At 57.1% G+C, this 26,362-nt stretch overlaps 1 protein-coding gene across 1 annotated transcript; it reads right to left on the minus strand.

Annotated features, from left to right (window-relative positions):
• On the minus strand, positions 1 to 26,350 carry LOC142092753 (protein argonaute-1). The gene is made up of 19 exons (XM_075173155.1): positions 26,271 to 26,350; positions 17,194 to 17,377; positions 16,297 to 16,417; positions 15,987 to 16,168; positions 15,548 to 15,684; positions 15,141 to 15,275; positions 14,749 to 14,836; positions 12,805 to 12,952; positions 12,360 to 12,479; positions 11,387 to 11,509; positions 10,790 to 10,923; positions 9,344 to 9,528; positions 9,018 to 9,177; positions 8,634 to 8,724; positions 6,360 to 6,554; positions 6,099 to 6,233; positions 5,092 to 5,193; positions 4,060 to 4,259; positions 1 to 3,611 (listed from the first exon to the last, which is right to left on the minus strand). Exons 1-19 carry the CDS (start codon positions 26,293 to 26,295, stop codon positions 3,503 to 3,505), a joined length of 2,574 nt encoding a protein of 857 aa, XP_075029256.1. The 5' UTR covers positions 26,296 to 26,350; the 3' UTR covers positions 1 to 3,502.
• Positions 26,351 to 26,362: the final 12 nt, after the last annotated feature.

Here is a 26,362-nt window from a genome sequence, read left to right on the forward strand (position 1 = left end):
TATGAATTTCACTTGTTTATTGCTGTCCTGCTGTCTGGCTTCCCTTCCTGAAAGAATCACATTCTTGTATTTCACACTAATTTTCCAAGAAGAAAACCTTCCGCGAGGCAACGTTGAATGCTTGGGCTTTTTGACGCTAAGACATCAGGTCGTACGCTTGCGAATACCAGAACACCCCGACCGCCCCTGGAAGCTCTGGGGGGAGGGCTGCTCTGCCCTCTCGCCCCCGTTATGTTCAGATATGAGATAAGAGAAACAAACAGCATTCAACAACTGACAGGTAAATGAAAGTTACTCCTCTTCCCACAAAACTGCATGCACCTGGCGATGTCTCCAGTTGCAGAAGGAACTCGTGTGCATGGAGAAGGCAGAGACTCAGGAGCCATTCGGGATGTGCGTGTGGGCTTTGTGGCTAACTACAAATCCTGATATGTATCTGGGTTAACACCTATCCGCTATGGGTAGCAAAATGCACAGCACCTCAACATGCAGTTATTCGTTTGCATCTCGGACAAGAAAAGGGTAGAAATGCTGAATGCTGGAGCTGGGTAGAAGGTACAGTGCATAGTCCATTATACAAAACATGCGGGTAACTCAAACCCCTTCTAAATGTCTTCAAAATGGAAATAGGGTTTAAAGGGCACAGCAGCTACTGAGTTTGGCTTTTTTATTTATTCAAAACCATGAAAACCCAACGCAGAGGGTGAAATAAGGGCAGAACACGATCTGCAAGTCAACAGCTGAGAGTTTCAGGAGCTGTGAAGCTTTTGTGTAGTTAAAATTGCTGTTAAAAGTAGGTGCTACATCAGCAAGTCTTCATTCATAGTTTTCTATGAACAGCCACCTTACAAATGAGTGCAAATCTTAAAGGTCCATTTTACATTTCAAGTCTCAAGGTTAAAAAAAATTGTTACAGAGCAACAAGCTGTTTCTGTAAATGCCCACACTATCTCTTTTCAAATGGTTAAAAATGGCACGTGCTATGCCACAGCTACTAAAAGACATTTCAGAATTCTAGACCCAACTAAAACACTAAAATAAAAACTAGAAACTAAAATACCTTTGCCCCGCGCTGCAGAACAGCAGCCAGGTGCTTTCTGTTGTAATGCTGGTGAACAAACTGATTTGCAGAGAGAACCTTGACCTTAACCCCGATTTTATTCTTAATGAGGGGCTTTCTAACACAAGGTGAGCGGGTGCAGCCCCTCTAAGATCATTTTGCTTTCAATGAACACAAGCCAGAGTTCTGAGGATGAGATGGAGAGGTGCTGAATTTGTGTCACTATGCAGGCACTTGTGTATAGGAATGTAGGCTTCTCATGTTGACACTTAGTGTTGATGCATTCCCTACTCTCTAAAAGCCTTCCTACGAGTTCACTACCCTACTGACCATGAATAGTTCCTGGTCTCCTCCCCGTCACCTTGCAGATATACAGCAGTGGAGGTTGACACAAGGTGCAAAGGAGAATATGAACCAAATACTGTAGTCTTGAGGAAAAACAGGACTGTGCTAAACGTAGGATCTTCACAAAACGTGACATCAGTGGGCTCAGCACTTAGTTTGCATAGCATATTGATGTCTTCATTTTTCACAAACACGTTGCCCAAAAAGAAAACGGGTAGAGTGAATTCCTGGTGTTAGGACAGATCAATGGGCCAACATGACCAATGTGGTTTTCACGAAGGCAAGGCAAGTTTAAACGTCAGAAAGTACAAAACAAAAAGGTGTGCTTCTATCCACGCATACTGACAAGGGGCAGTGCTTGTGGTGGATCTGCCTTGGAAATGCGTTCACATTTGGCAGTAAAATGACAACAGAGCTCTTCCCCTTAAGAGCTGGGTAGGAGCGCGCGCATCATTTTTTCTCTTGAACGAAGCGCTGTGCACACTTTCATACAAAAAAAAACCACAACAGATAATCTGCCCACATGATATTGGTAATGAGTTGCTACTACTGTCCTGCTGTGCATAACGGTCATTCTGTGCAGCAAAATGAGTCTGAAAAGCAGTCACTACATTACTGTTGGGAAAAAGGCTTTTTTCCTGTTACAAACACAAATCAGTAGGAGTTTCCCCCATGACAATAACAAGGATTTCATCATTCTGACTAAGGAACAAATCTGGTGTGCTTTCAGAATAAAAGAACCTGTGCATGAGATCAGTGATACCATGACACAAAGAGCAGCAAAACCTAGCAGCAGAGAGGGTGACAGTTTGGAGGTGCTGGAGTCGGGGTACGCGGTACTTCAGAAAGCAGCCGACCCGGGCAGATGTGTGCCGAATGCACACGGGAAACGGGCGCTGAGGAGTACCCGGTGCTGCACGGACTGCAGTTGGTAACACTCATCGGACAGGAAACGTTAGAAAACTCTGGCATGAGCGCACAGCCTCAGGAAGTGCGGTGATGTAAACTCTGAGAATGTTAATGACTCGTGTATTTTGGCAACAGACGCAGTATCATATAAAAATAATGTTTAGTAAAAAAATCCCGGTGTCCATCATAAAAATTCAGGAAAAAAAAAAAAAGAAAAAAATTGATAGCAATTTCTGTCCTCATGGGATGAAGATGCCCCCATTTGTCAGAAACAGTTTTAAATAACAAGTAGTACATTGGAAACAAAAATGGGTCAGCAGCCATTAAACGTGTCCTATATGAAAGTGCACATCTTTCAATGGAGTTTAACCACCGTGAGGTCGTGATCTAACACAAACTGCAACTTAGGACCATAGAAATTAACTCCTTCCGATGGAAATATGGACCACCATCAAGACAAGATTACTATTTTCCTTACAAGATTAAAAACATTGAAATTTTGCAGCATCATAGTAAGGCACTCACCCATGGAAAAGTCTGTGACTGTTGCTTCAAATGGCAGCAGCTAACTAGCTTTTAACACAAGGAAGACAGTTTTCAGTTCTGAGCTAAGTGCTAGGGTGCCTTACATTATACGGGGGGAATTATTCGGGGGTGGGGAACTGTTAGTGTTAGAATTCTCCTATAAACTAGTTGTTTTTCCCCGTAACCCATTAAAGCATCTCATATTCTAAAATATTAGTTTTATAAATCTAGTCTTCTGTTTTAAGGCTCTAAAAATCCCCTCCCCCCAACCCCCACAAAAAATACCTACCAGCGCCTGGTGGGCAACGGAGGACCAAATCCGCCATTTCACAGTCAGGAGTCTATAGTATTGCATCTTAAAAATGAAAACCTGCTTCCGCCTCCTGGGAGTTTTATCCCTTCCTTGAATGCCTTCATGTGTTTGGTCAGGTCAAAATTTTGCAAAGCCAGAAAAATTAAAAAAATAATCATCGGTCTCTTCCAATCCTACAAAGGTGTTGGATCTTTCTGTCCCGTGGTGCTGGTCTCCTGCCTCGAATCGACGCTGCCTGCCCTGCAGTGATTTCTCATTGGAAAAAAACCAAGGTGTCCCAATGCTTCCTTTTTTGTATGGCTCCTACAAATCTGAAAGCTTTCTTGAGTGAGGTAACAAAAGTTAGGCTTTCAAGCAAAGTACATGGTACGTAAAGTGTCCTGATGAACCTGCACAGCCTTCGCCAAGGCCTGGGGGTCTCTGCCGTTGCTCTGTCCAGATATATGGCTGCCCTCGCCACTGAAAATCAAGGAAATCACTGATAATTATTTCGTATTTCACCCCCAGGAATGCTGCGAAACCCCCTTGGAGATCAGGGTCCGGGAGCGCTGGCAGCACAGCAGCGCTGCATCTCACCGCAGCGTTCGGGGATGCTGCGCGTGCCGGTGACTGTGCCCGGCACTGCAGGGATTCCAGCACCTCGGAGTGGCTGGTAACGCTCAAACACCCCAGGGATGCTCCTCCAGGTCCGGGATGAGCTCAGGATGGGATTTAACCCTCCTTTACCCCCAGTTCCTCCTAGGCTGGGACCTAAGAGGATGCAGGTACGTGTGGATCTTCCCTCGCAAAGAGGGTCTGCTGCAGCGCTGCTCTGACAGAGGCACTTTCAAAGACCAAGGCAGGGTGCTCATGCCCCCTGCCACCCCCGGGGTCTGCCCTCCCGGGGCCGCGGGCAGGGCCCCCTCACCTGTCGTGCTCCTTGTCCACGAGATGGTACCGCGCTCTGAACGCCACCAGTCGGGCGTAGTACGCCGGGGCCGGGATGGAGACGGAGCGGGTGCAGCGCACGTAGGTATGGCACAGCTGGTACGTGAGGATCTGCAGCTCATCCGCGGTGAACCGGTTGTCATCCCAGAGTACGTAGTAATGGGATGGCCGGCTCGTACCCTGGGAAGGAGAGGGGGCAGCGTGAGAGGTCCTGCCTGCATCCGGACGCAGACAGCTGCCTCACATCCTCATCACCCCCTCCCTGATCAAAACGACCCGGCAGACAGCCTGGGCAGGAGAGATGCCCGTGCTTCCCGAATTTGAGAACCCCATATGTGCACAGGAACTGCGAGGCAGGAAAGCCCTTAGCACCGAGGTGCAAACTATTAATGCAGCTGCCCAGGCACTGCCGGTGCTTCTGCGCTGCTGCCCCCAGCTCCCGATGCCGCGCCGCCCACTGCATCGCAAATCGCACCGGCTCCCCACCGAACTGGACCAGCTCCCCGCTGCCCTTGCAGGGGGAGAGGAAGCCAAAAAACCTCCCTTGCGGAAGCAGTTGCAGATTAAATGAGTACAGTTTCTGACTAATCTTGGCTGCCTGAAGAAAGGCAGCTGCAAATCAAGCTGCCTGCTCCAGGGACCGCTGGCCCAGCTCTCCCGCCCACGGCCAGACAAGAGGTCCCTGCTGACGAGCAGGCGCCCCAGCGAGCCTGGCACGCTCAGACGCCAGCTGACAAGCTGCTGAATTGGCCACTCTGAAGGAGGAAAATCTCATAGGAGAGATCCTTGGCTCCAGGAGAGAAATCGAGTACGTGCCACATAACGCAGCAGCAGCACCCTCCCAGCACCTGCTCGCCAAAGCACCGCAACGGCAGCGTGGACCGAACTGCCCACGTCCGCGGTGCCGAAGGGAGGCTATGACAGGGCCGGGTCAGATGCACGAGCGTGCAATCTGCAACAACCGCCGAAGAAAACCAGCAGCATCACAACAGCCAGCTCCGCAGCGCGGTACCTGAATGCCTGCATGACTGCACAGGTAGAAGTCGAACTCAAAGGGGTGGGTGATATTTGTATCCACTGTTGTTCCTGCTGGGATGTTCCCGCTCTTCCCAATCTACAGGGAATAGAAAGAGAGACCCAAGCACTGCAGAGTTTGGTTATTTCCAGCTGTCCAGAGCACCGTCTGTAACACACCTGCCCTGCACCAGGGCCACGGCACAGGGTCCCCATCTCAGCAACTTAGTTTGAGAGCACTGTGCAGAGCTGCTCCCCACGCGCCCGTTAAGGGGGCACAGAAGCAGCTCATCCCGCTCTGCTCCCTGTCCGATCAGGCTTGCTGGCATTTCCTGCTAGCACCAGGCACGACATGGAGATAGAGCAAACGGCCTCAGAAGGAAAGCAAGCAGGGTGAGGGCTGGGCAGTGGCCCATCCTACTGCAGAAAGGAGGATTAAGCGAGCAAAACTCCAGGGATCTCTGTGGAGAGTGTAAGCTAGAGTCTCTGCCTCAAGGTACCGGGGCTTTTCACCCTGATCAAAAACTGTCCTCAGTTCCCAAGATTAAATCTTCATGCTCAGTTAGAGCCAGACTCTGGTTAGACTAGATCTAAGCACTAAATTTAGATCAAATCTAGGAAAAGCTACAGCAATCAATATTACTGCACAGCATACATGAACAAGCTGTGAGCAAGCAAGGGGTTATTCATCCTGTCACGTCAGCGGCTACAGCTATCACCAAAACAACAGATGTTTTCAGGCTGACAGAGGCTATTTCAAGAGAGTCACCAGGATCATCAGCACCCAGTAACTCGTAACAACAGCAAACAGCTGTCTGGGTTTCTAGAAGCAGCCTAATCTGCATGGATGCGGGAGTCAACCGAGCAGCACGTTTCTTTCAAGAAAGAGCTCTCTGCCTGCCAGCGGTGAGCTTTCCCCTCGGCAAAGTCAGGGCTGGCTCTTCCTAAAGGCCAGGGATGAATCAGCCGCCTCCAGCCCTGGCCCCGGCCCCCCGTGGTGCTCACCCTCTCATTCTTGTCTGCACAGAAGAGACGGGTGTGATGCCTTTTCTGGACAACGATGTAGGTGATGCCAGGCTGATAATCCTTTTCCAGTTTGATGCAGGCGTCTCGGATTGCTAGGAGCTCATAGTGAAGGATCTGGAGAGACAAGCACACGCAGAGTGAGGGGACACACCGGCACCCAGCTGTCCCCGTGCACCCTTAGGGAACCCCGCGGGAGCCGGTCCAGCCCCTCTGACCGACGGGCATCCGAGGGGTCCTCACCTGCGGGAGCTGCCCCTCGGGAACACCGTCTCGGTAGAAGATGATCCTGGTGGGTTTGAAGCGGGTGGATTTGTAGAACTGGATGAGGAGCTCCCTCACCATGTAGGACAAGTCCTCGATGATTTCCTGGCGAGGACGCTGCACGCGCACCGTGGCACAGTACCGGCTGGGGTGGGCATCCATGCTGCCCACAACCTGCAGCGACAGGGACAGGCCAGGCCCACGCATTACAACAGGAAGGACGGAGGGGATGTGGGAGATTCCCAGCCTCCGCCTGCTTCCAACGCCCGCAGCTGGCAGTGGGAAGAGCACTCGAGCTCACAGATCAGGAGATGGGACAGCAAATACCGTGCAGGCAACTAGCGCCCAAAAAGGACATCCCTGGTCGTGGCCACGTGGCCAAGTCCTGGTTTCAGACTCTGCCGTGCCCTTTGCGGTGTTTATGGGAATTTCCAGCAAGACAACTTGGTGGTGCCATTGAGCAACGTGGCTATGGGGGCTGTTGCTGCTCTGCCCCAGCTTCACCCCTCCTGCCCAAAAGTGGAGGGGCGAGGGGGGAGCGGGGCTGCCCTTTCCGCCTGCCTAAGCCCTTCTCCCTGCATCCCTCACTCCAGAGGTTTTTGGCTTCCATGAAGGGCTGTGTGACCCCAAACTCTGCTCTGCCGTTTCAGCAGGGCAACGACACCCCCAGGGTACAAAACCCCACCTGCAGTTGCAATGCTGCTGTAACAGCTGCTGCTGAGGTCTGCACCACAGCAGCACAGGGAGCTCTGCTACCAGCCGGTCCTCACCCCCCCGACTGCGGCACAACTGCCCTGCCCGCCCCGGGCTGCCCAGAGACCCTCTGCGACTGAACCAGGCCAACGTTTGCCCAGAGCATCTGCCCGGCACCACGTCCCTGCGCCTGCGCTCGCTCAGCCGCAGGCAGCAGAGCTGCCCCAGACGGCCGCGGTCTGCCCCGCCGGCGCTGCCGCCTCCCGAGGACACGGCGGGGTTGAGTCACCGCGCGGCAGCCGTCGAGCAGGGAGTTCCCATCACAGCTGGGCGCTCTGGAGGGGAGACCTCAAAGACGTCAGGGCAAAGAGGCCGAGAGCAGCCGGGCTCGGCCGTGACGCAGGGCTGGGGGCACAGCGTGAGTCATGGGCGTCAAAGCAGGTGCTGGCCCATGCTGGGAGACAAACGCCCGGCTGCTTTACCGCACCGCGTGGTCCACATCCCCCCGAGCAGAGGGAAAGCACCACAGACCCCACATCCTCAGCGGCGTGGAGCCTGCTGCCCCTGCCCTCTGTGCCGGTTTCACTTTTGCTTCGTAAACAGAGCTCTAGGGTCGGGGCTGCACCAGCGGAGCTGATGGGTGCAACAGAAATGTTTCCTTTGGCCTCAGCCATGGACCCCCTTCTATCATCTAATTAACAACGGACCAAGGACAAGATCAAGGCCATCTGAAAGCTCTACCCTTCTCCTCCCCTGCAGCTTCAAAAAAGCTTTTATAAAAATTAAGAAAAAAAACCCCACAGTGGTCCTGTACAAAAAAACACAGAAAATGTTTTCGGAGTGGAAGTGCTGCCGCCAGGAAACAGACTGTTCTGTCCCACCCACACCTACAGCAAAAGCCAAAAGCATTTCCCAACCCCTTCTAATTAAGAAAAAAACAGTCCTCCAAAGATGCATTTGCATGCCAAGGAAAACCTGAGCTATGAGTCCTGGAAAGTTAAGAACTTAATAGGAAAATGCTGACGTGCTTAATTAAAACAGACGCTACGAAAACCTGACACTCTCCTTCGCTGCAACGAGCATAAGGCAACGTCTTCGAGCCCCACAAAGGGCGCGAGCTGCCACCCAGTCTCACCGGCATGCGAGCAGCACTTCAGACCATGGATGCTCACTACTCCTCTGGGGTGAAGGGAAATCCCACCTGGGGAAGGTCCCTCCTAGAGCTGCACTGCAGGACCAGGATGCCCGGGATGACTCCGGCGAGCACAGCGGCTGCACCGAGCTCCCCGCACACCCTGCCCGGCAGCGCTCGCGGGGTCCGGCACATCACGAGCCCCATCTGCTGGCAGCTGCCAGCTCTCCCAGCGGCTCCCCAAAACCGCAGCTCCTCTGCGGAGAGGCAAGAGGGGACTGGGGACTCACCACCCCGGGGTGGGACTGAAACACCCGATAGGGCATGGGGCCACCCTGAGAAGTGTCACCATGGGGACAGTAGTGGCACAGCCCCCCTATGGACACACGAGTCCCGTTCCAGCTCCTGTGTCCCTGCAGGGAACTTACAGCCGTTATGGAGGGTTTCTTCCCATCTCCTGCTGGCGGGTGAGTGACATCGGCCCCGAGGAAGATCACCGGCTGCTGAAAGACGGCAGAGCTGGTGGGAGAGAAGAGAAAGCAGCAGTCAGCCTCTCGGGGCCATCTCAGGGTGATGCACAGCCCAAAGGAGGCAAGCAGATCACACAGAGGACATCTCCTGACCCCCAGGCTCTGGCCTTGGCACATCAACAGCTCATTACAAGGCGAGACAGGCTGCAAACCCCCATTTCAAACAGTTACTTTACGCAGCCGCCCACAGGCCCTCTCTTCCCAGGTAAAGCCAGGCAGGCAGCACCACAAGGGACTTGGGAAACAAGCCCCAAAAATGCGAGAGGCAGCAGCCATACGAACCGCTGGTGAGGCACAAGGATGTTGTTGATCCCGCCAAGCTTGACGTTGATCTTGAGGCAGAGGTTGGAAAGGGTCTGCGGGGAAGTTTTCACCACGTTTTTGACCTGGACACACTGCGTGGCCATTCCCAGGAGGGTGTCCCCAACGCGCTTCACCTCGGCTGCGGACAGAGGAAGCAGGTGAAGACAGACAATCAGCAACGCACCGCTTCCAGCAGCGTCCTCGGAAACGGGGAGAGAAATCACCACGGGAGGAGCAGAGCGAGGCCTGCTGAGCAAGAGCAAAGCTCCTCTTCATCTCCCCGCTCGCCCCTGCCCCAGACGTACCGTACACCGGTGTTTTCCCTGGCAGGATGACAATGATGAGCTGAAGCCCCGAATAGGTGTTCTTGAGGTGTCGAAACATGGGCTCCACACTGTCTGCACCCTGGGCGTATTTACAGAAACAGGGCTGGCCTTGGATCGGCATCCCTGCATCTTTGGAGATCTTGCGCAGCTGGTCCGTAAAGTTCCTGTGCCCGGGAGGAGAAGCATTCAGCCCTGAGCCCTTCTGCACGGCAGCTCCGCTGCGCACCACGGCCACCGAGTGAGAAGGGACCGTGGCTGGAGTGCTGCGGCACAGGACAGAGACGGGGACATCACATCACCACGTCTGTGGTTTTACAGCATCCAGCAAGCGCATGGCACGGGATACGCAAGACCAACACGTTAGAGCTGAACCATCCCTCCTGGTACCCTCTTGGTACCCTCTTACCCAGGTACTGACTCTTCCTGAAGAGTGATGGAGCTGTGAGCCGTTCTCCGTTAGAAAGCTGGAGAAGGGGGGAGCAGACCTGCTTGATTTCCAGATGATTTGCAAAGCTGATGCAAGCCTTCACTTACCAAACCGGACAAAGTGCTCAGCCACACTCTGGATTTTTGGATTGCCAAGGATAAACTTCATGCAGGTAGAGCCAGAGGGAGCGCGGGGCTCCCAGCTCTGCCCCAAAGGGGTCACAAGAGGAGCACGGTGTCACTCCCACCTCCACCCAGTTACTGCAGACGTAGAGACTTTGAGCTGCTCCAAACCATCCCAAACGTTAACTGTGCCAAACACCCAGAAGAGGCACACAAAATCCTTGCCTCGATGCATCCACTCTCGGTCAGAAGAAACCTGAGTCCCCAGTAGAAGCCAAAACCAAGGTGACGATTTCCCTAAATCAAATAAACTGTCCCCGCTCTGTCACTTTGCTACTGAAGCAGAGAATCTCTAAGCTACCAAAGCTTTTCAGAAAGCCTAAGACTTCTCTGTAATGGAAACCCATGGCGAGTTAAGATGCTTCCTACATGAATTATATTATTTCAGAAAGAGTATTGGGGAAACTTTTAATTAAATATCCCTCACAATCCCATCTCTCTGCGGAGATTCAGCTGAGAAGAGTTCAATACAGCTTTAGGGCTGGCAGTATCAGATCATGATGCTGCAGCTACCTGACGCCTGCCTGTCAGCTCACATGTGCTGGAGTGCCAATGTGCTCACTCCAAGCTGGCAGGCTTTGCCATGGCTCAGGGACTGTTTGCAGCCAGGATAAACAGTCAGGCACTCTGGATAAACTAACAGAAACAAGACTGAACACCCAGACTGAATCCAGATCAAATTTGTACCAGAGCAATTCAGATCCAGTATTAACGATAAAAGATGTGCAGACCCAGGCTGGGAGCAGCAGGGCGGCCGCACCACGAGCCACGGCTCCCCCACATCATCCCACCCGCACGGGCTGCCCCTTTCCTTACTTCAGCACCTCCTCTCGACACTGCTTCTGCGGGGCAAAGCAAGCAATCGCCCAGACTTTGATCTCAATGCCGTTGTAGAACTGCTTCCCTCGCATGTCCCACACGCCTTGGTTGGGAGTTGCAATGGCCCGGTTCTGCAAGGCAAACAGACGGTCAGAGCGCTGCCGCGTCCTGCCCGGCCCCACGCCGGCAGCCCCGGGGGAGCACCCGCACGTGTGGTGGTTGCGCTCCCCGTCACAAAGCTGTACACCCTCACCGGAGCCAACTCCCTGCACTGCCAGGGGCTGCTGCGGCGCGTGGCGATGGGCAATTCAGAATCTCAGCTCCTCAAAGGTGATGGAAAATTCACCCAAGCTGCCTTACCCTGCACATCCCTCTCCCCTTCAGCTCACTTTTTTGTCACTGAATGACTCTTGGCTAAACTTTCAGAACAGTTATATTGCAAAAAAAGCCAAAAAACCCAAATCCAAAAAAATTCCAGCTCTAACCTACAAACCTGAAGATAGCACACGTTTTGTCCAGAAACAGCGTCTTCTGGTGTGAAAGCGTCTTTCTGCACAACGCAGCCCAACACCCGGGCAGTGCAGCCCTTCTTACCCTGCCTCCGTACTGCAGGATGGGCGCCGGCAGGACCCTCCCCGTCACCTCCGTCATGTCATCTTTCACCTTGATCCCAAACTCCTGAATGTACGGATCCAGGTTGTAGCTGGCGTTCTTCATCTGCAGAGGGAAGGAAGGGCCATGGGAGGGAGCGAGACCAACTGCTGCATCCCACACAGCTTCAGCTGGCCGGGAAACATGGGCACCTAAAGTCACGTTCTCTACAGAGCTGAAGTCCTCTCCATAAGGGGAGGGCAAGTGGTTTAACACAAAGGGCCAAACCCTGTCCTCCAAACTGACCCACGGGGGACCTGATTTCTGAACGCACTAACCAACGCAACCGAGAGCGGTTGCTCCTGAGATTTAAGGCTTCAGCGGAAAGAATAAGACTGGCAAGAGACTGTTATCAAGAGTCCCAGAAAGAATATCAAATGTCCCTGGCTTTGAAAGCCCAGAGACATCGGTTTGGGTAACAACAGCACCATTAACCAGCTCCTGCCCAGCTGCTGGCGGAGCCGGCTTTGCCGTTCCCCTGGCTCGCCCCAGGCTGACCTGCGGACAGAGTTCCTGTACCGCAGCCCCACAACGCGCAGTCCCCATGTACACCTAGAGCCAGGGTCACTTCTCTAATTTGTTTTCCTATTTTTAGTTCCAGCTCCCTTTGGTTCAGGTTCCATCAGCACGAGGACCTGAATTTGCTGCACATGAGCTTCCATGGTCACTTTGAGCTGGGCTCCCCTATGCAAGTGTCCATTACACGCACGCAGGCATCTCTGTCCGGGGATTCAGTGAGAAGAGGGGGACAAAACCAAGCCATTAACCCCACCAGCATCTTCTGAGCAGGTCGCAGCTCTCCAGTGCAGAGCAGCTGAGGAGCAGGACCACAAGGTTCATCACGGACACAACATTGCAGCCTGCCGTCAGAGCCCCGGCCCCGACATCGTCCCTCCCAGGGACTCGTGCCACGTACCAGGCGACTAATTTCCTCCTGCCTGTCTGGGGCAGACCTGGCTGTTGCTTTTATCATGGTTGACGTTTGATTGTCTGTGAGCTTCTTGATGCACCGCTGGCCTGCCACGATGTTGCACACCTGCACGGCAGGGGAGAGACAGCAGCCACGCGTTAGGGACAGGCGAGACACGGGGGACCACAGCTGAGCTGCCCCGCGAGTACGGCACTCGGGCCCTGCAGCCAGCCCCAAACCAGAGGTGCCGAGCCTGCAGCTGCAGGAAAATGGCATTTTTACAACACGGTCTCCTCCCTCGCTTACTAGAAGCAGCTCTTGCCAGGTCATCATTGAGGCAACTAGTGCCCACGACACATAGCTGCAGAATATTGTCATGCATCTGCCAGCGAAGGCCGCTTGGCTGGTGCCCAAAAGCCGGGGCGCCCAACGGTGCAGAGCCGGCACTCACCTCCAAGGGCAGGTACGTGTGCTTCTGCTCCTGGCCAACCTGGAGACAGGGTAGGTGGGGGTATTTCAGCTGCAGGTTGTATTTCTGCTTAAAGTACTGAGCCACTGTGCACTCCACTGTCTGACCGCTCTCCAGCTGCAGGGGAAACCTGGCAGAGGCAGGACACGAAGGATGCACCTACTCAAAACAGACACTTCCAGACCTCAAGCACTACTTACTCTGGCTGGGAGGAGAGGGAACTGGCAGGCTCCTGCCCCAAGATACCATAAAAGAAAATAAAAAGCACAACAGTGGTATTTTCAGAAATCAAGTCAGGAATACTCTGATCCCAGTGTGGGACTGAGGTCCCTAAATAAAGCTCTCCCTCACTAATCCAGCTAATCAGGGCAAATGTTTATTGGAGGACATGCCATGCATGCCACTGTCAGGTACATAAATACAGCACGCTGGCACTCAGGAGGACTTCTGCGCTTGGTGCCCTTCCTGGGAGCCGAGCTGAGCTCCAGGCAAAGGTTAACCAGCCTCTCCTGGTACGGGGCAGCGGCTCCAGGGCGGGCAGAGCGCCGGGGGCAGGAGGGGTGCATCTCCCTTCAAAACCACAGGGGGGGCGAAATCAAACTTCCCGGTGGCAGCGCTGAGGGGTGCCGTGCTGTCCATAGCCGGAGTGCGTGATACCCAGCCTCACCCAGCTGTTCCCGGCTCCATAAAGAGTTCTGTGAAAATGAAGAATTGACCCGATATTCCTTATGGAGCCAAAATTAGACAGGCAAGCCAGCCCGAACGCCCTGGCAAGGCATCACATTCCTTCTGCACTCACCAAGCCCGAGGCTGGGACCCAAGGATGCTGGAACACAGGGGAAGTGGGCTGTACACAGTGACAGGCGCATGAACCCCAACAGGATACACCCGGAGATGGGGTTGTGCGAGGAGGAAGCGTGGCTGTGGCAAGGGAGGTGCCCCCCCTTTGGCGGGGGCTCTGAAGCCTGACAGCGCCAGCCTGAGCAGGCACGGCTGCTGTGGTATCGGGCAAGAACGGGGAGGAGAGATTTTCTGCCAGCACTTGGGTTTGTAAAGCACGAGCCAAAACTTCTTGTTGTGCTTTTCCTTTTTTTTTTTTGTTTTTTTTTTTTTTTCTTTTTTACTGTTGGCAAAATTTCCAGAAACATTGCAGAAACTTGAGGGGCAGACAGCCTGAAAAACACCCCCCCCTCCCCTCCAGCTCCACTCAGCGAACACCCAGCAGAGAGCACAAGTACAGCCCCTCCTGCCCAGCACTGTCCCCACCGCTGCCTGCTCGGGGAGGTCTGGGGGTCCGCCTGCTCTTCCCCCAGCCTCTGCCTCAAACCCCATTTTGCTTCCAAGCCTCCCCGTGGGCAATTCCCAGGGCAAACCCCAGTGATAAGCCCTGGAAACACCCGTGGGCTGTGGCACCCGACAGCTTGGTGCTGAGGGCACCACCTCCACGGCGCTGCCGTCCCTGTCCATGGGGGGCTGCGGGGAGCAGGGCAGCCCCCCAACACGGAGGGGTGCCCAGGCCCAGCCTGCTCCCAGGCACATGCAAATAATTTCAAGGCAAGGAATCGCTTTATCCTCTGACAAAGCTTCTGCTTTGGCAGTGTCTATTTTAAGACAGAAGAAAACCAAACTCGGAGGTAAAAACTAGGACAATTCCTGGCATGTTAGCTCCCGCCCGCTGCAGCGTGCCGCCTGCCAGACAAAGCATCCTCTGCGCTCCCACCCTCCCCTGCATCCCGCTCGCCTTCACCGCGCGTGACACGGAGCTGCGCGAGCTACTGCGCCCAAAACCGCTGCAGAGCGCTGGACACATCCCCTTTTGCCAGCGCAGGCTGGAGTTCCAAGTCCAGCTCTCCCTAACGACACCAGCAGCTGCTAAAAAGGAGAACAGCTCAGAATTTTCCAAGGGCACCTTCCCACCCGCCTTACGTCTGGTGGCTGGCCGGCCGCCTGGTAACGTTACACACGCGGTATTTCCTCTTCATCTGCCCGCAGTGGGTAACCTCGACTTTCAGACCTGATGCAAGACAGGGAGACACAGCAGAGTCACTGGTAAAGGCGGGAACGATTCCCCTTTGCCCAACTTCCCTGGGACACCGCCAACACCCGCCTTAAATAATTAACCATTTGCAGAGCAGGTATGCTTGCAGATGCCATGTGAGGTGCACGAGGCAGGCAACGGTGCCCCAGCAGACATGTTAAATGTGCAACCCCCTGTACCCCCACCTCGCTGCAGGGGCTGGGCAGCAGACAAGCCATGGCCGGTATCTGGGGCAGCACCCAGCTGGGGACGGGTCCCCAGCGCTCCCCGGGGGCTCTACCTTTGATCTCCTTGGTGAAACGCACTCTCTGCGAGTCCGTCAGGGGCTTCGGCTGCTCGTCGATGTTCCGGATGTCCAGCACCTCGCACATGAACTCGATTACGGGCTGGGCTTTGTAGAAGGCGGTGGCCGACACTGCGGGACAGATACCACGATGTGTCTCTGCTCTCTCCCAGCAGACGGACCTGGCCCTGGATCCAGCCTCCCCAAACACGCCCAGCCCCACTGCTGCAGTTCCCCGCTGCAGACCCCCACCCCACTGCAACCAGCACGGGGTGGGCAGACCCCGTGCACAAAGCCCCCAGCCCGAAGCAGTGCTGGGACCTCGCCACGAGTGAGCGGGACCGTGCTGCGCTGGGTACGCTGGAGAGCAAAGTGGTTTTGCCAGCATAAAAAAAATACGTCACCATCAATGTTGAGCATCATCTTCCACATGGCAGGCCTGACTGACTGGTGGAAACCGAACCAGACCTCCCTGCCGCCTCCCAGGGGGTGGTAGTAGCCTTCGGGGGGGGAGAAGAAGGAGCGGCCGACGGGAGTGTACCTACGAACCAGGGCAAACCATGTCAAACAGCCCCACCGGCAGTGACCGCGAAGCACCCCCAGCCCCTCGGAGCCATCGCTCGCCCCGCCGGCTGCATCACCCCGTTTATTTCTATTGCAGGAGCATCCAGAGCGATAGCACTGAGCAGCTCGGCAGGCGCGGCCGCCTCCTCCCAAAGACCATCAAGGCCAGTCCCGGCCACAACAGCCTGCCAAGGGCAGCCGGTCGCCTCCCTGGCACGCTCGGTGCTCGCGGCACAGCCCCTGCCGCCCACCCGCCGGGCCGCCCCTCGGCACAGGTACCTCATGGAAGCCAGGTGCCTCATGGCAACATCCAGCGCCTGGACGGACTCCAGCGGCACGGGGATCTGCCCGCTGACCAGGGCCTCGTGCAGCATGCGCCAGCTCACAATCGCCATCCATTTGATGGAGACCTTAAATATCCTGTCCTTGCCTTCCCCTGGGATCGTCACCTCAAAGTCAACCTGGGTGCAGAACGGAGGGAAGCGATCATGGCATCCCCGCAGGCGCAAGGGGAGGAGGTTTTTAGCTGGTCCTTCCCAGGCAGGAGGCAGGTCGCGCTGCCTGCACGGGGCTCGCCGTCCCCTCTTACCCGCTCGTTTCCAATGGGCAGGGCCGTGACAGTGTAGATGTTCTTCTTCCCATCGTAGACTGGCTTTCGGTCACCGAAGATCTGCGGTTTGAAGTGCTGTACCATGTACTCCACGACTTCCCTACACAGGCGAGCAGGGCAACAAAGAGGGGCAGGGGGAGAGAAGGGCAAGGTTCGTTTTGCCGGTTTCTTTACCGCCCAACACCTTCTGCGACCTGCCTGGTCCCCAGCCTCCCTACCCAGGGCACTTCTGAGCCGCAGGGCACCAGAGAGCAGAGCCGAGCCCCCCCGAGCAGGAGGGCCCCCGGACAAACAGCCACACGCCTTGCCCCGCAGCTCAGTACATCGGCTTCGGCAGAACGAGTTTACACGGTATGCAGGAACGCGCACCCTCCGGAGCTGGGTGCAAACCCGCCACGCGTGCCAGGAGGGCAAGAGGGAGCAACTCGTGCCCGTGGCTGCCGGGAGCATCTGCAGCATCTGCTCGCCGGCCCTCGGGGTGCAGAGCTACCCAGGCTGCCGGGGCAGGAGGGGACGGGCAGCGAGTAGGATGCCAAAAAGGAAAACGCAGAAAAGAAAAGTACGCGATGGCCTGAGGTCTGGGCTTGCTATTTTTAAATACGGGATTGTTGCCAAAATAGCACAGCTGCTTTGAAGAAGCAGGGGACTGTGCTGAGGTTCAGGACCTCCGGGGCTGTCAGGGGCAGGAGCCAGCGCTGCTGCGCAAACACAGGTGGTGGGGTCCAGCCACCCACAGGCGCTGGGACAGCTGTGACCCCTGCCACAATGTCACCCTGATGGCTTCCACCAGTGAAGACGGAGACAGGCACTTATGGAGCCTCCACAAGGAAACTGGAAGCGGGGAACGAGTGCCAAAACCTCTAATACTTGCCTTACCTGTTGACTCTGCGTGGACATTTGTCGGGCTTGATATCCACTTCATAATGATACACATCAATCTTGGGAATGTCCACTTCAAAGTAGTTGGCCAAGAGCTTGATGGGCTTCCCAACGGTTCCTATCCCGGGCCGACGCGGCGCTTGAAATACCTGCTGCAATGGTGGCAGGTATGCGCCTGCAGCTGCGGGGAGAGAAAACGGGTCAGGAGGGCTGGGAGAAACCCCGTGCCCAGACAGACAACGCAGTCACAGCGCTCCCCATCACCCCATCCTGAACCGGGAAGTCTCCCACTACTCACATTCCTGGCGGTGGTGGCAGAATTCGGACCAGCACAGCGAGAGGTGGAAGGAGCTTCCCTGGGCACTGTCCGGCAAGCACCGGCACCAGCCGAGCTGCCAAGTGGCTGTGCCAAGCCCTCCGCTCCGCTGTGCCGATGTCAAACCATCCACCGGCAGGTAAATAACCTCTGCCCACGCGTGGCAGCAGCACAGACCATGGAAGGACAAGGGACTCCCAGTTGCCTGTCCCGACCACGTCCTGGCGTACACCGCAATACCCGTAACTCAATTCCCTGACCAGATGCGGGGACAGAAGGCCACATTCGCTTTTCCTGACACCGAAGGACAGGTTGTACTTAATGTTCACATTAAAAGAGCTTCGAAAGCAGCCAGTATGCTGCCTCCAATCTGCAATTCAACCTCTGTTTCGCACAAGAAACGTTACAATATGCAAACAACCAGAACGGTGGCAAGAAACTCTCCAGCCCTGGCTTTAAAAAGCAAGCAGAGCCTCGTATCTGCGCCGAGAACTTGCCACGGGTCTGCAGCAGCAGCAGCAACCTTCGCCTGAAGGGTCTGGGAGACATCGGCACACTGAATTAGTGAAGATAGACTTAGCCCAAGGCCAGACCTCCGAGGGCTGTGGTGTGTTTTTATGGCCCGTGCCTGGGTCCTGTGGGAGAAATCCCTCTCCACGGCATCTCTCCGGGCATCCCCAGCATCCCACCCCGCAGGACGACGTTTGCCAACCAACAACCGCAGAGAGGGCCAAGCATCCCCGGCCCCGCTGCACGGCAGCGACGGCCACATCAAAGCCGACCCACGCTGGGCTCCGGCACGCAGAGCGCTTTGTTGTAAGGGCAGCTCCAAAAATAGCCCAGGTCTGACAGCTCCCCAGCACCGAGCAGGAGGCGGCGCGGGACTTACTGGGTGAGGAGAAATGGGACGCTGCTGCGAACCCCAAAGAAGAAAGCGCCCATCTAACGCTGCCAAGGGGCTTTGTCACGAACGGAGCGGTCTCGCCAGTTCCGTCTGCCAGTTGTGGCTGGTGGGTGCACTCTACCCCCTCCTCCACGCGTTTGCCTCCAAATACGTCGCTCTTCAGCTCATGGAACACGCGGGGTCGGTTTTAGCGGGGAAGGGGTTTGCAGGCACCCTCTGCCCCCGCGCCGGGGCTGGGGTGGTCCTGCCGTGGGGAGCTCGGCCAGGATGCCCCGGCAGCCCAGGCCGCCTTTGTCCCGCGGCCAGGCCGGCCCCTGCCCCGCTGATTTACAAGCCAGCGCCGGCACAATGGGGAGGCTCTGCCCAGCGGGAGGAGGCGAGGGACCGCGTCTGCTCCGGGGAGAGAAATATGGCCCCACCGAGACGCCCAGGAATTCTGCCGGAGGCGAAGCGAGGGGCCGAGGAGCTGGCAGTGGCCCCACCGCCCCCCTCCCCGCGTGGCACAGGCGACGGCATCTGCTGCCTCCGATGGGAGAGCAGCACCGGCTCCGCTGGCACGGAGCTGCAGGTCTGCCATCTCCCCAGGGGGATGCAGTTCCCCAGGACTCTGCTGGCAGGGACCTGCAGACACACGCGTTTTCCCCTCCAGCAAATTCCGACTCGCTGCCGGAGGGAGGATGCCACAAGAAACAGGAAACACGTTATTGCATCTGCAGTACGCGATTACTTAACTGCTAGATTTTGCAGGATAACAGCTTGCTTTGGTTTTATACCAGTTATTAACAATCGCGTTTCGAACTCCAGGTCGCAGGATAACCCAAGTCCCAGTACCTGAACTTTCCTTTTATCCTTAACCTCTCCCCAACTAATTCTCAGCTGCTGTTCAGCAAAAAAAAACAAAAGTCACATCGATGAGGAAGGCTAACTCCAGTTGCTGATAAAAACCAGAGAAAATGAAAAACAGTTTGATGAAAACCTCCCATGAATTATGGGAGGTAGCAAAAAAAAAAAAATCAACCCCAAATCCTCACTTCAAGCAGCATGGGCCCCAAACTCATAAAGAGGGAAGTACCAGTTTTTCCACAAAGCCCATTATCCAGACTTACTAATGAAGTTCTGGAGATGGAGGGATGGGTACCAACACACAGCCATGGGACTGAAGTGCATTTCTGAACTGACAGCACCCTTGGACTCAAAGGTACGTTAAAATATTGCCACAGCAGCATTCAATACCGCTACTCTCCAAGGCAAGATCTGCCCTGCCTGCCCCGTTCCCGCTTTGCCCGTCTCACCCATCCCAGTTTGCATCTTCTATCTGTTTCTCAACCCCACGAGGTCTCGGCCAGCTGGGCCGGGTGCGGGGAGCGCAGCGTGGGGATATTCGGAGCGCTCCATCTGGGTGGCCAACTGTCCAAGTCAGCCCCCAAGCACCGTCCCCGCTCCAATTTCGGCTCCTGAACACATGGTGCTCTTAGCACCCCTTGCTCCCATCCACCTTCTTTTTAAATCCAAATTTCAATTCCAGGCTAAAAATATCAGAAACAGAAAAATAGAAGACCAGCAAACCAGATTTGCTGTTCAGTTTTGCACCTGATCTCTGCCAGGCTTTTCCTGCCGATGGAAGGCCACCGCACCGCAGGACACCGAGGGGACGAGATGACCCTTGCGAACGTCCAGGGACCAAACTGCAGCACTAACTTCTGCAAAGCCAACCTCTGCCCTTGCTTCTGCCCCGCAGCAGGAGCCCAGGAGCTCCAAAATCTGCCGGGAGCCCCAAGCCTGGGGCTCACCCAGCCCCAGCGCCTCCTCGGACAAGGCAGCGTGGGACTCGGAGCAGTCCGACGAGCAAGACGGGGATCTCCGGGGCCAATGCAGGGCTCGGACCCCTGCAGGCGCTCGCAGCTGCTCTGGGGCAGGGCGGCCGCCAGCACCCCCGAGACAAACGGCTGCGCTGCGCTCCGGGGGCAGCTCGTTTTAAGAAACTGATTTTCTGATGAGCTACTCGCGGTGTAATTCATGTCTCCACATGACGAACATTTCTTGGCAATCACCAGCTCCCTGGCTGCAAGCTGATGCATTTTTAAATCATGGTTCGCAATCAAAGAGGTATTTGCCAGTGCTGCTGGAGCCTCCGGTCCCCGCGTTGCCTTTCGAGCAAGAAACTGCTCAGCCCACTTGCAAGACCTGCCGGAGGGCAGCAGCTCTCTGCTGCCTTCCCTGCAACCACATCAAGGCCAGCACCCGCAGCTTCTTCTCTTCTGGACTTTCTCACCCCTGAGACGATCCCGGCAGCCATGCACGAGCAGGACAGCATCTCCACGACCCCGCGGATGCAGGGGACGCAGGGCAGCAGCCACGGCTCGGCAGCTGTCCGGCAGCACTTTGGTGCCGGAGAGGAGCTGAAGCAGGTTTGGAGCCGGCAGGAGCCGCGCTGCAGAGGGGCGACCAAACGGTCCCGCACCCATCCCGCAACCCCGGCGCTGCACCGGTCAGCTCGAAAATAACGCTTTGCCATACAAACCCTCTTGCCGGAGGATCGCCAGATGCTTTATGAATGTGAACCCTTGTAATTAAGATCATGAATCACAGATGAAGGATTCAGCCTCCAGCAACACAAAAGTTGGCGCAGGAGTTTGATGCGAGCCATGAGATATTGCAAACACAAGATAACATAACCGGGCAGCCTGGCTGGAGGGAGCAGCACCGCGATGGCAGGGAGATGCTCTGCAAAGACCAGGGCAGGACACCAGAGCAGCACCGAGGGTGGGAAAATTCACCCTTGGGCCGACTCAGAGGGTTTTATTTTGGCGACCGCAGACACTCAGTCCTCGAACACGACGAGCCCCAGCAGCCCAGCCCCAGGCTTGCTGCAGGGGTCGCACCGCCTGCCCGGAGCTCGCCCAGCAAAGAGGGAAGCGATAATGACTTTTCCTTTCTAAATTACTTTGAGATCCAAAGGTTTTTAAAAAGCCATTATCTCCCAGTGGCTGCACGCAGCCTGGCACAGTGGTGCCTACCCGGGACATGGCTATTTATAAGAACGGTGACATCTGGCACCTGCGGCGTGCAAGACCGGCTCTCACCTGGCCTTGGCTGCGTCAGCCCAGGTGGGAGAGACCCCAAAGCCCTTTGGTGAACACGCAGGCTGGGCTCACCCCTCCCTGCGCCATGTCCCTGCCCTGGGGCACTCAGGGTCCCCCCATGATTTGCCGAGGTGCAAATCCTCCTGAAAGCCGCCCTCCGCCTGGCTCGGAGCACGCTGGGCCAGGGAACCCCCAGCAGCGCGATGTGGCATCCCCAGGCAGCTCGTGCCCGCAGCCCCCAGCTGCAGCTCGGAGCAGCAGAAAAGGGGCCAGCGGCGAAACGTGCCGGTTCCCCTTCGGTAGAAGGAGCCTCGTTAAGAAGCGCCCCAAACTGCCCGGGGACAGGGGGGCTTCTGCATACCTCGACTCTCCATGGTGAAGCTGCACAGGCTCCCACTTTGTCATGTAAATTCGGGCGCCCAGGGCCGGGGGCTGGAGGATGAGTGTTGTTCCTGCAGCACAATGCGGCCAGTGAACGGGATGAAATCCGCCTGCCATTATAAATTCAGCGGCCCGGGAGGAATCACAGACTTTCGCACACAAAAGCCGCGCCCTGGGGACGTGCCGGCGGCGGGAGCATCGCCGCCACCGCCACCCCTTCGCCGAGTGTGTGCGAAGCACCGGTGGGCAGAGACGGCGGCGAGGGCAGCGCTGCCAAGGTGAAAGTCCGTTTGGGGTAATTAGCGCCGGAATATGCTTTGTTTCTATTATTTATTGTAACAGCTGGGGAACACAACCCGCTGCCCAACAGCTGCCTGCACCCGGGCAAAGCCGCCGGTGGGACGGCATGAAATTACCATGTCATTTAAATCCTCTCCAGCGCCACATTCAGCCGAGGGGCCACGGGAACGGGGCCCAGACAAAAGGGAGTTTTATTGCGGCGGCGGGTCCGCGACTGCCCCCTCCCCACACACCCGGCCCCGCAAAATACAGCCAGGAATTGGAGAGGGGCAAGCGGGGCTGCAGCATGCCAAACGCCACCGGACACACGGCATGGTCCATCCTTGCCCTGAGCCATCTCCCACCCTAAACCAGCCCCAGGAAACCCCCCAGGGAAGTGAAACCCCCCCGTCGGGAGGCAAAGCAAGCGGCAGCACCAGCAGGAAAGGCAACTGCTGGCGGGGCGAGCACTTGGCTTTCCCAGTCTCCAGGCTCAACATCTTCAAACACACCGGCTCTACGCAGTGACCGACGCTGTCCCAGAAAGCCCAGACTTCAAAAAGCACCATCTCACCTCTGCCAACACAGACATCGCACCCGCCGCCTGCTCTTTCCCGAGTCGCCGTCAGCACAACCAGGTTCACGCAGCTGCAGGCGCTTCTTGGTTCGACACTAAACGGAGTTTAAGCAGACCATGGCCACGCAGGGCAGAGGGCTCCGGCTGCAGCCGCCGACGCGCAGCATTAAACCCATCCTGTGCACCAGAGCCCATCTTCTGAGAGAAAGTCTGAGCTGCCCAAGCACTGCTCCTGCCCTGCGTTGTGGTGGCTGCGTCCAAGAAATGCACCAGAAGGGGCTCTAATCTGTTTTACTACAGTATTGATTTCTGAAAGCAGTTTAGTTCTTTGTATCCTCAATGCCAAGTGCTGCAAAGGGCATCGTTGTGCCATGTCAAACCTCAGCTTTCCGCTTGGAAATCACAGGTGACGAACTCGAAAGTGTCAAGTCAAAAACCTGCCCTGCCACCGCCACAGCCGAGGCCGGTGCCCCCGGACCCCGGCGTGCGCAGTCCCACACCCCGGGCTGGGCCAGGGAGCGAACCTGGGGGTGCTGCGACGGAGCGACGGCTGCTGCGGACAGCAGCAAGAGCATCGCCACCTCCGTCACACCCGTTCGCAGGGATTGCGAATCAGCTGCTTTGGCTCCAGGGAGAACGGTGCGGCGACGCCAGCGGCACAGACACGGCTCAACCCACGGTGGCATGAGCCGACCCGCGAGGTTCTTGCTGAGCCAGCCCTGGCTGCCCAGCAACTCCGTGTCCCCCTTCTCGGTCCCTCTGATGGGGTGTGAGAAGCACCGGCACCGTGAGTGCCACCACCTCTGCCGAACGCACCGAGCGGCTCGTCCGGACTGTGTCACCCCATGCCACGAGCCTGGGGTCCCCACTAATGGCACCTGGACTGGGCAAAGGCTGGTACCCCTCCTGCCTGCCCCGCAGGGTCCCACGCCGCTCCCGCAGACTTTCCAGGCAGCAGCCAGGGACGCGCAGAGCCAGGAGCAGCAGACAAAGGCAGCCCCCAGCGCCGGAGGGGACAGGACAAAGGCGATGCCGGCTCCTCTCCGCGTCCCTCCACGTCCCTGCGCCACGGGCAGCCCCGCAGAGCCGCCGGCCGGGGGCTCCCGGTGAGGAGGTTAAAACCCACACGCAGCTCCGCCACAGATCACCCTGCTGAAAGAGCAGCGTTTTCTGCCTGATCTGGCTTCCTTTTAACGTCTGCCATCTTAATAACTTGTCCCTGTTTTGTTCTTCCCGGGGTTTAGAGAGAGGCTGCAGAAAGTGTTTAGAGATAAACCATATGTGCCGTGTCTCCAGGCAAGGTGCTTCTCCCAGCTTTGTTTCTTGATATAATCCCGTCCCAGAAACAGGCACGTGCGATTTCATGTTTCCTGAAGATAAAGAGATCCAACAGACGGAACAGCTTTGGGGTTTTTGCAGGGTTTAGCACAGGAAGACAACGGTTAACATTAACAGCATTTAGGAAGCTTGCGAGGGATAAAGAAAACTAAAAGTTGGGGGGAAACCGACTTCAGTTTTTAAAACTAGCGCACACGTGCCTCCCCGAGCTGCGCCTGTGGGTCAGAAGATGTCCCAGGTTCCCCTGCCGCCTTTCCAGGCATCTTCATGCTGGGCGCATCCAGGCAGACACCGGGTTTCTGCTTTATTACCCCGACAGCTCGCAGCCCGGCATCGTCAGAGCTCGTGCGCGAGGCTCAGCCCCGTACCTGGGGTCCACTGGCAGGCAAAGGGATGCTAAGGCAGGGAGGGATCTGCGGCGGCTCCTGCAACACGGGGTAAACGTCTCCCCTGCACGCAGGGTGACCCAGGCGGGAGCAGACGTCCCCCAGCCAGATTTGGGGAGGAAAGGGGAAACTCCCAGGAGCGCAGCATCAGAGCCCTGCTCCCAGTGCAGCCCCCACCGCCCCGGGGACCCCCGCGCCGGGGTTTGGGACTCAAATCCAAACCCGTCCCCCCCGAGCGTGGCCCCATCTCATCTGAGAGAGTCTTTTAAAGCACCTTAACAGAATTAGTTAAGGCTGTCGGCAGGAGGGTGCAGGCGCGCCTGCAGCGTTATCTGCGTCGCCCCGAGGCGCTGGCAAAGCCTGAGACGCCCCCGCGCAGCCGCCAAATCACGGCTTCTAGAGGCCAATAAATCAGCCCCAAAGACAAAGCGCCAGCAGCCAGAAGGTAACGAAGACGCAAAGAGATCTCCACGCCACACTTAAAATTAAATACCGTAAGGAAGGACCAAAGTTTGATTGTAAACGTGCAGCAGCATTATGTTAAAATCTCACCATGCCACCTCATTACCACGGGCAGCAAACTTGCCAGCGGTCCCCATCGCTCCCTCCCCTCCTCCTGCCTTATTTTAGGCACCAAAATTCTGCAAATTAGAGCAGCACAAGTTCACGATGCTCGCGCCGGGCGCGGGAGCGAGTGTCTGCTGATGTGACGGCCGGGCGGGTGAGTTTTGGGCAACAGCTCTCCAAAACCCCGCAGAGCTGCCTGGCATGAAGGGGCCGGCACCGAAAGCACCGTCAGCTGCTCCGGACAGGCGGAGGTAGGGGTGGGGGACACGGGGGTGACTCTGGAGCTCAGCGCCCGCGGCCCCTCACCGGCAGCCGGCTGTGCACAGCCCTGGCTCCGCGCATGCCCCGGCGTGGGGAGAGGAGCAGCTTCGTGCTGTCACGGCGCGCAGCATCGCCGGCCCCACGCCAGCTCCCAGCCTGCGCCCCGCTCCCCGAAACACCGCACCGGGGGGCACAGGGAGCTGGGAGGGGACGAGGAGCTGGCAGGGGGGACGGGGAGCCGGGGGGCTGCTGCTTCTGCTGCTCCTCTGTGTAAGACAGGCCCTTTGCGCAGGGCTCGCACCACGCTTCGGGAGCACGCCGTGTTCCCAGCCCTGCAGCCGGACACGTCCCCCCGACCCTGCACCCCAATCCTGGCGGTGCTCTGCCCCGCACGGGCCCCTCCGTCACCCCCTGCCGTCGCATCGCTGCTCCTCCCCAGGGCACCCCGGGGGCCATGCCTGCCGTCTCCTCGCTGCGCCCACCCCGAAGCGGGGCAGTCCTGCAGCCCCCCCGATGCCCCCGGCCCCCCGGGCGGGCTGCAGGCCCAGGCAGGAGCGTTCCCTGCACCGCCCCATGGCGCAGGCCCCCCCCGCACGGCCTGCCCCTCACTCACCACTGCTCAGACCCCCCCCGCACACCCCGATACCCTACCGCAGGGCCCCCCTGCAATCCATGGCATAGCCCCCCGTTGCACATCGCTCACCCCCCACTGGGGGCTCCCCCCATTGCAACCCCCGCTACCGTCCCCGTGCCCCCGCCGCACATCCCTCCACTGCACGGCCCCCACGCTGCACCCCCCATGCCCCCCACCTCACCCCCACAGCCCTGCTCCCCATTACAGACCCCGCTCGGCCCCCGCAGCTCGGCCCCCATTGTGCAGCCCCCCATTGCACACTCATCACCCGCTGCAACCTCCCCCCGTTGCACGCTCCTCGCCCCCCGGAGCGCAGCTCCCCGGCCCCCCGCAGGCCGCCGCCGCTACCTGCTCCCGAGGGTCCCGCTTCCATCCCATCCACGCGGGCGCCGCTCCGAGCCGGGGGCCGCGGGCAGGGGCCGGGGCCGGGCAGGGCCGGG

Source organism: Calonectris borealis, chromosome 25 (genome assembly GCF_964195595.1).
Source record: "Calonectris borealis chromosome 25, bCalBor7.hap1.2, whole genome shotgun sequence".
NCBI lineage: Eukaryota > Metazoa > Chordata > Aves > Procellariiformes > Procellariidae > Calonectris > Calonectris borealis.

Bases quoted from the DNA above. Each gene is read 5' to 3' on its own strand.
- LOC142092753 (XM_075173155.1), bottom strand. From the start codon at position 26,295: ATGGAAGCGGGACCCTCGGGAGCAG. The intron at 15,685-15,986 runs GTACCTGTGCCG...CCTGGTTCGTAG, and splicing joins AGGCACCTGGCTTCCATGAG to GTACACTCCCGTCGGCCGCT. The intron at 8,725-9,017 runs GTTCGTATGGCT...CTCTCCCACCAG, and splicing joins ATCCTTGTGCCTCACCAGCG to CTCTGCCGTCTTTCAGCAGC.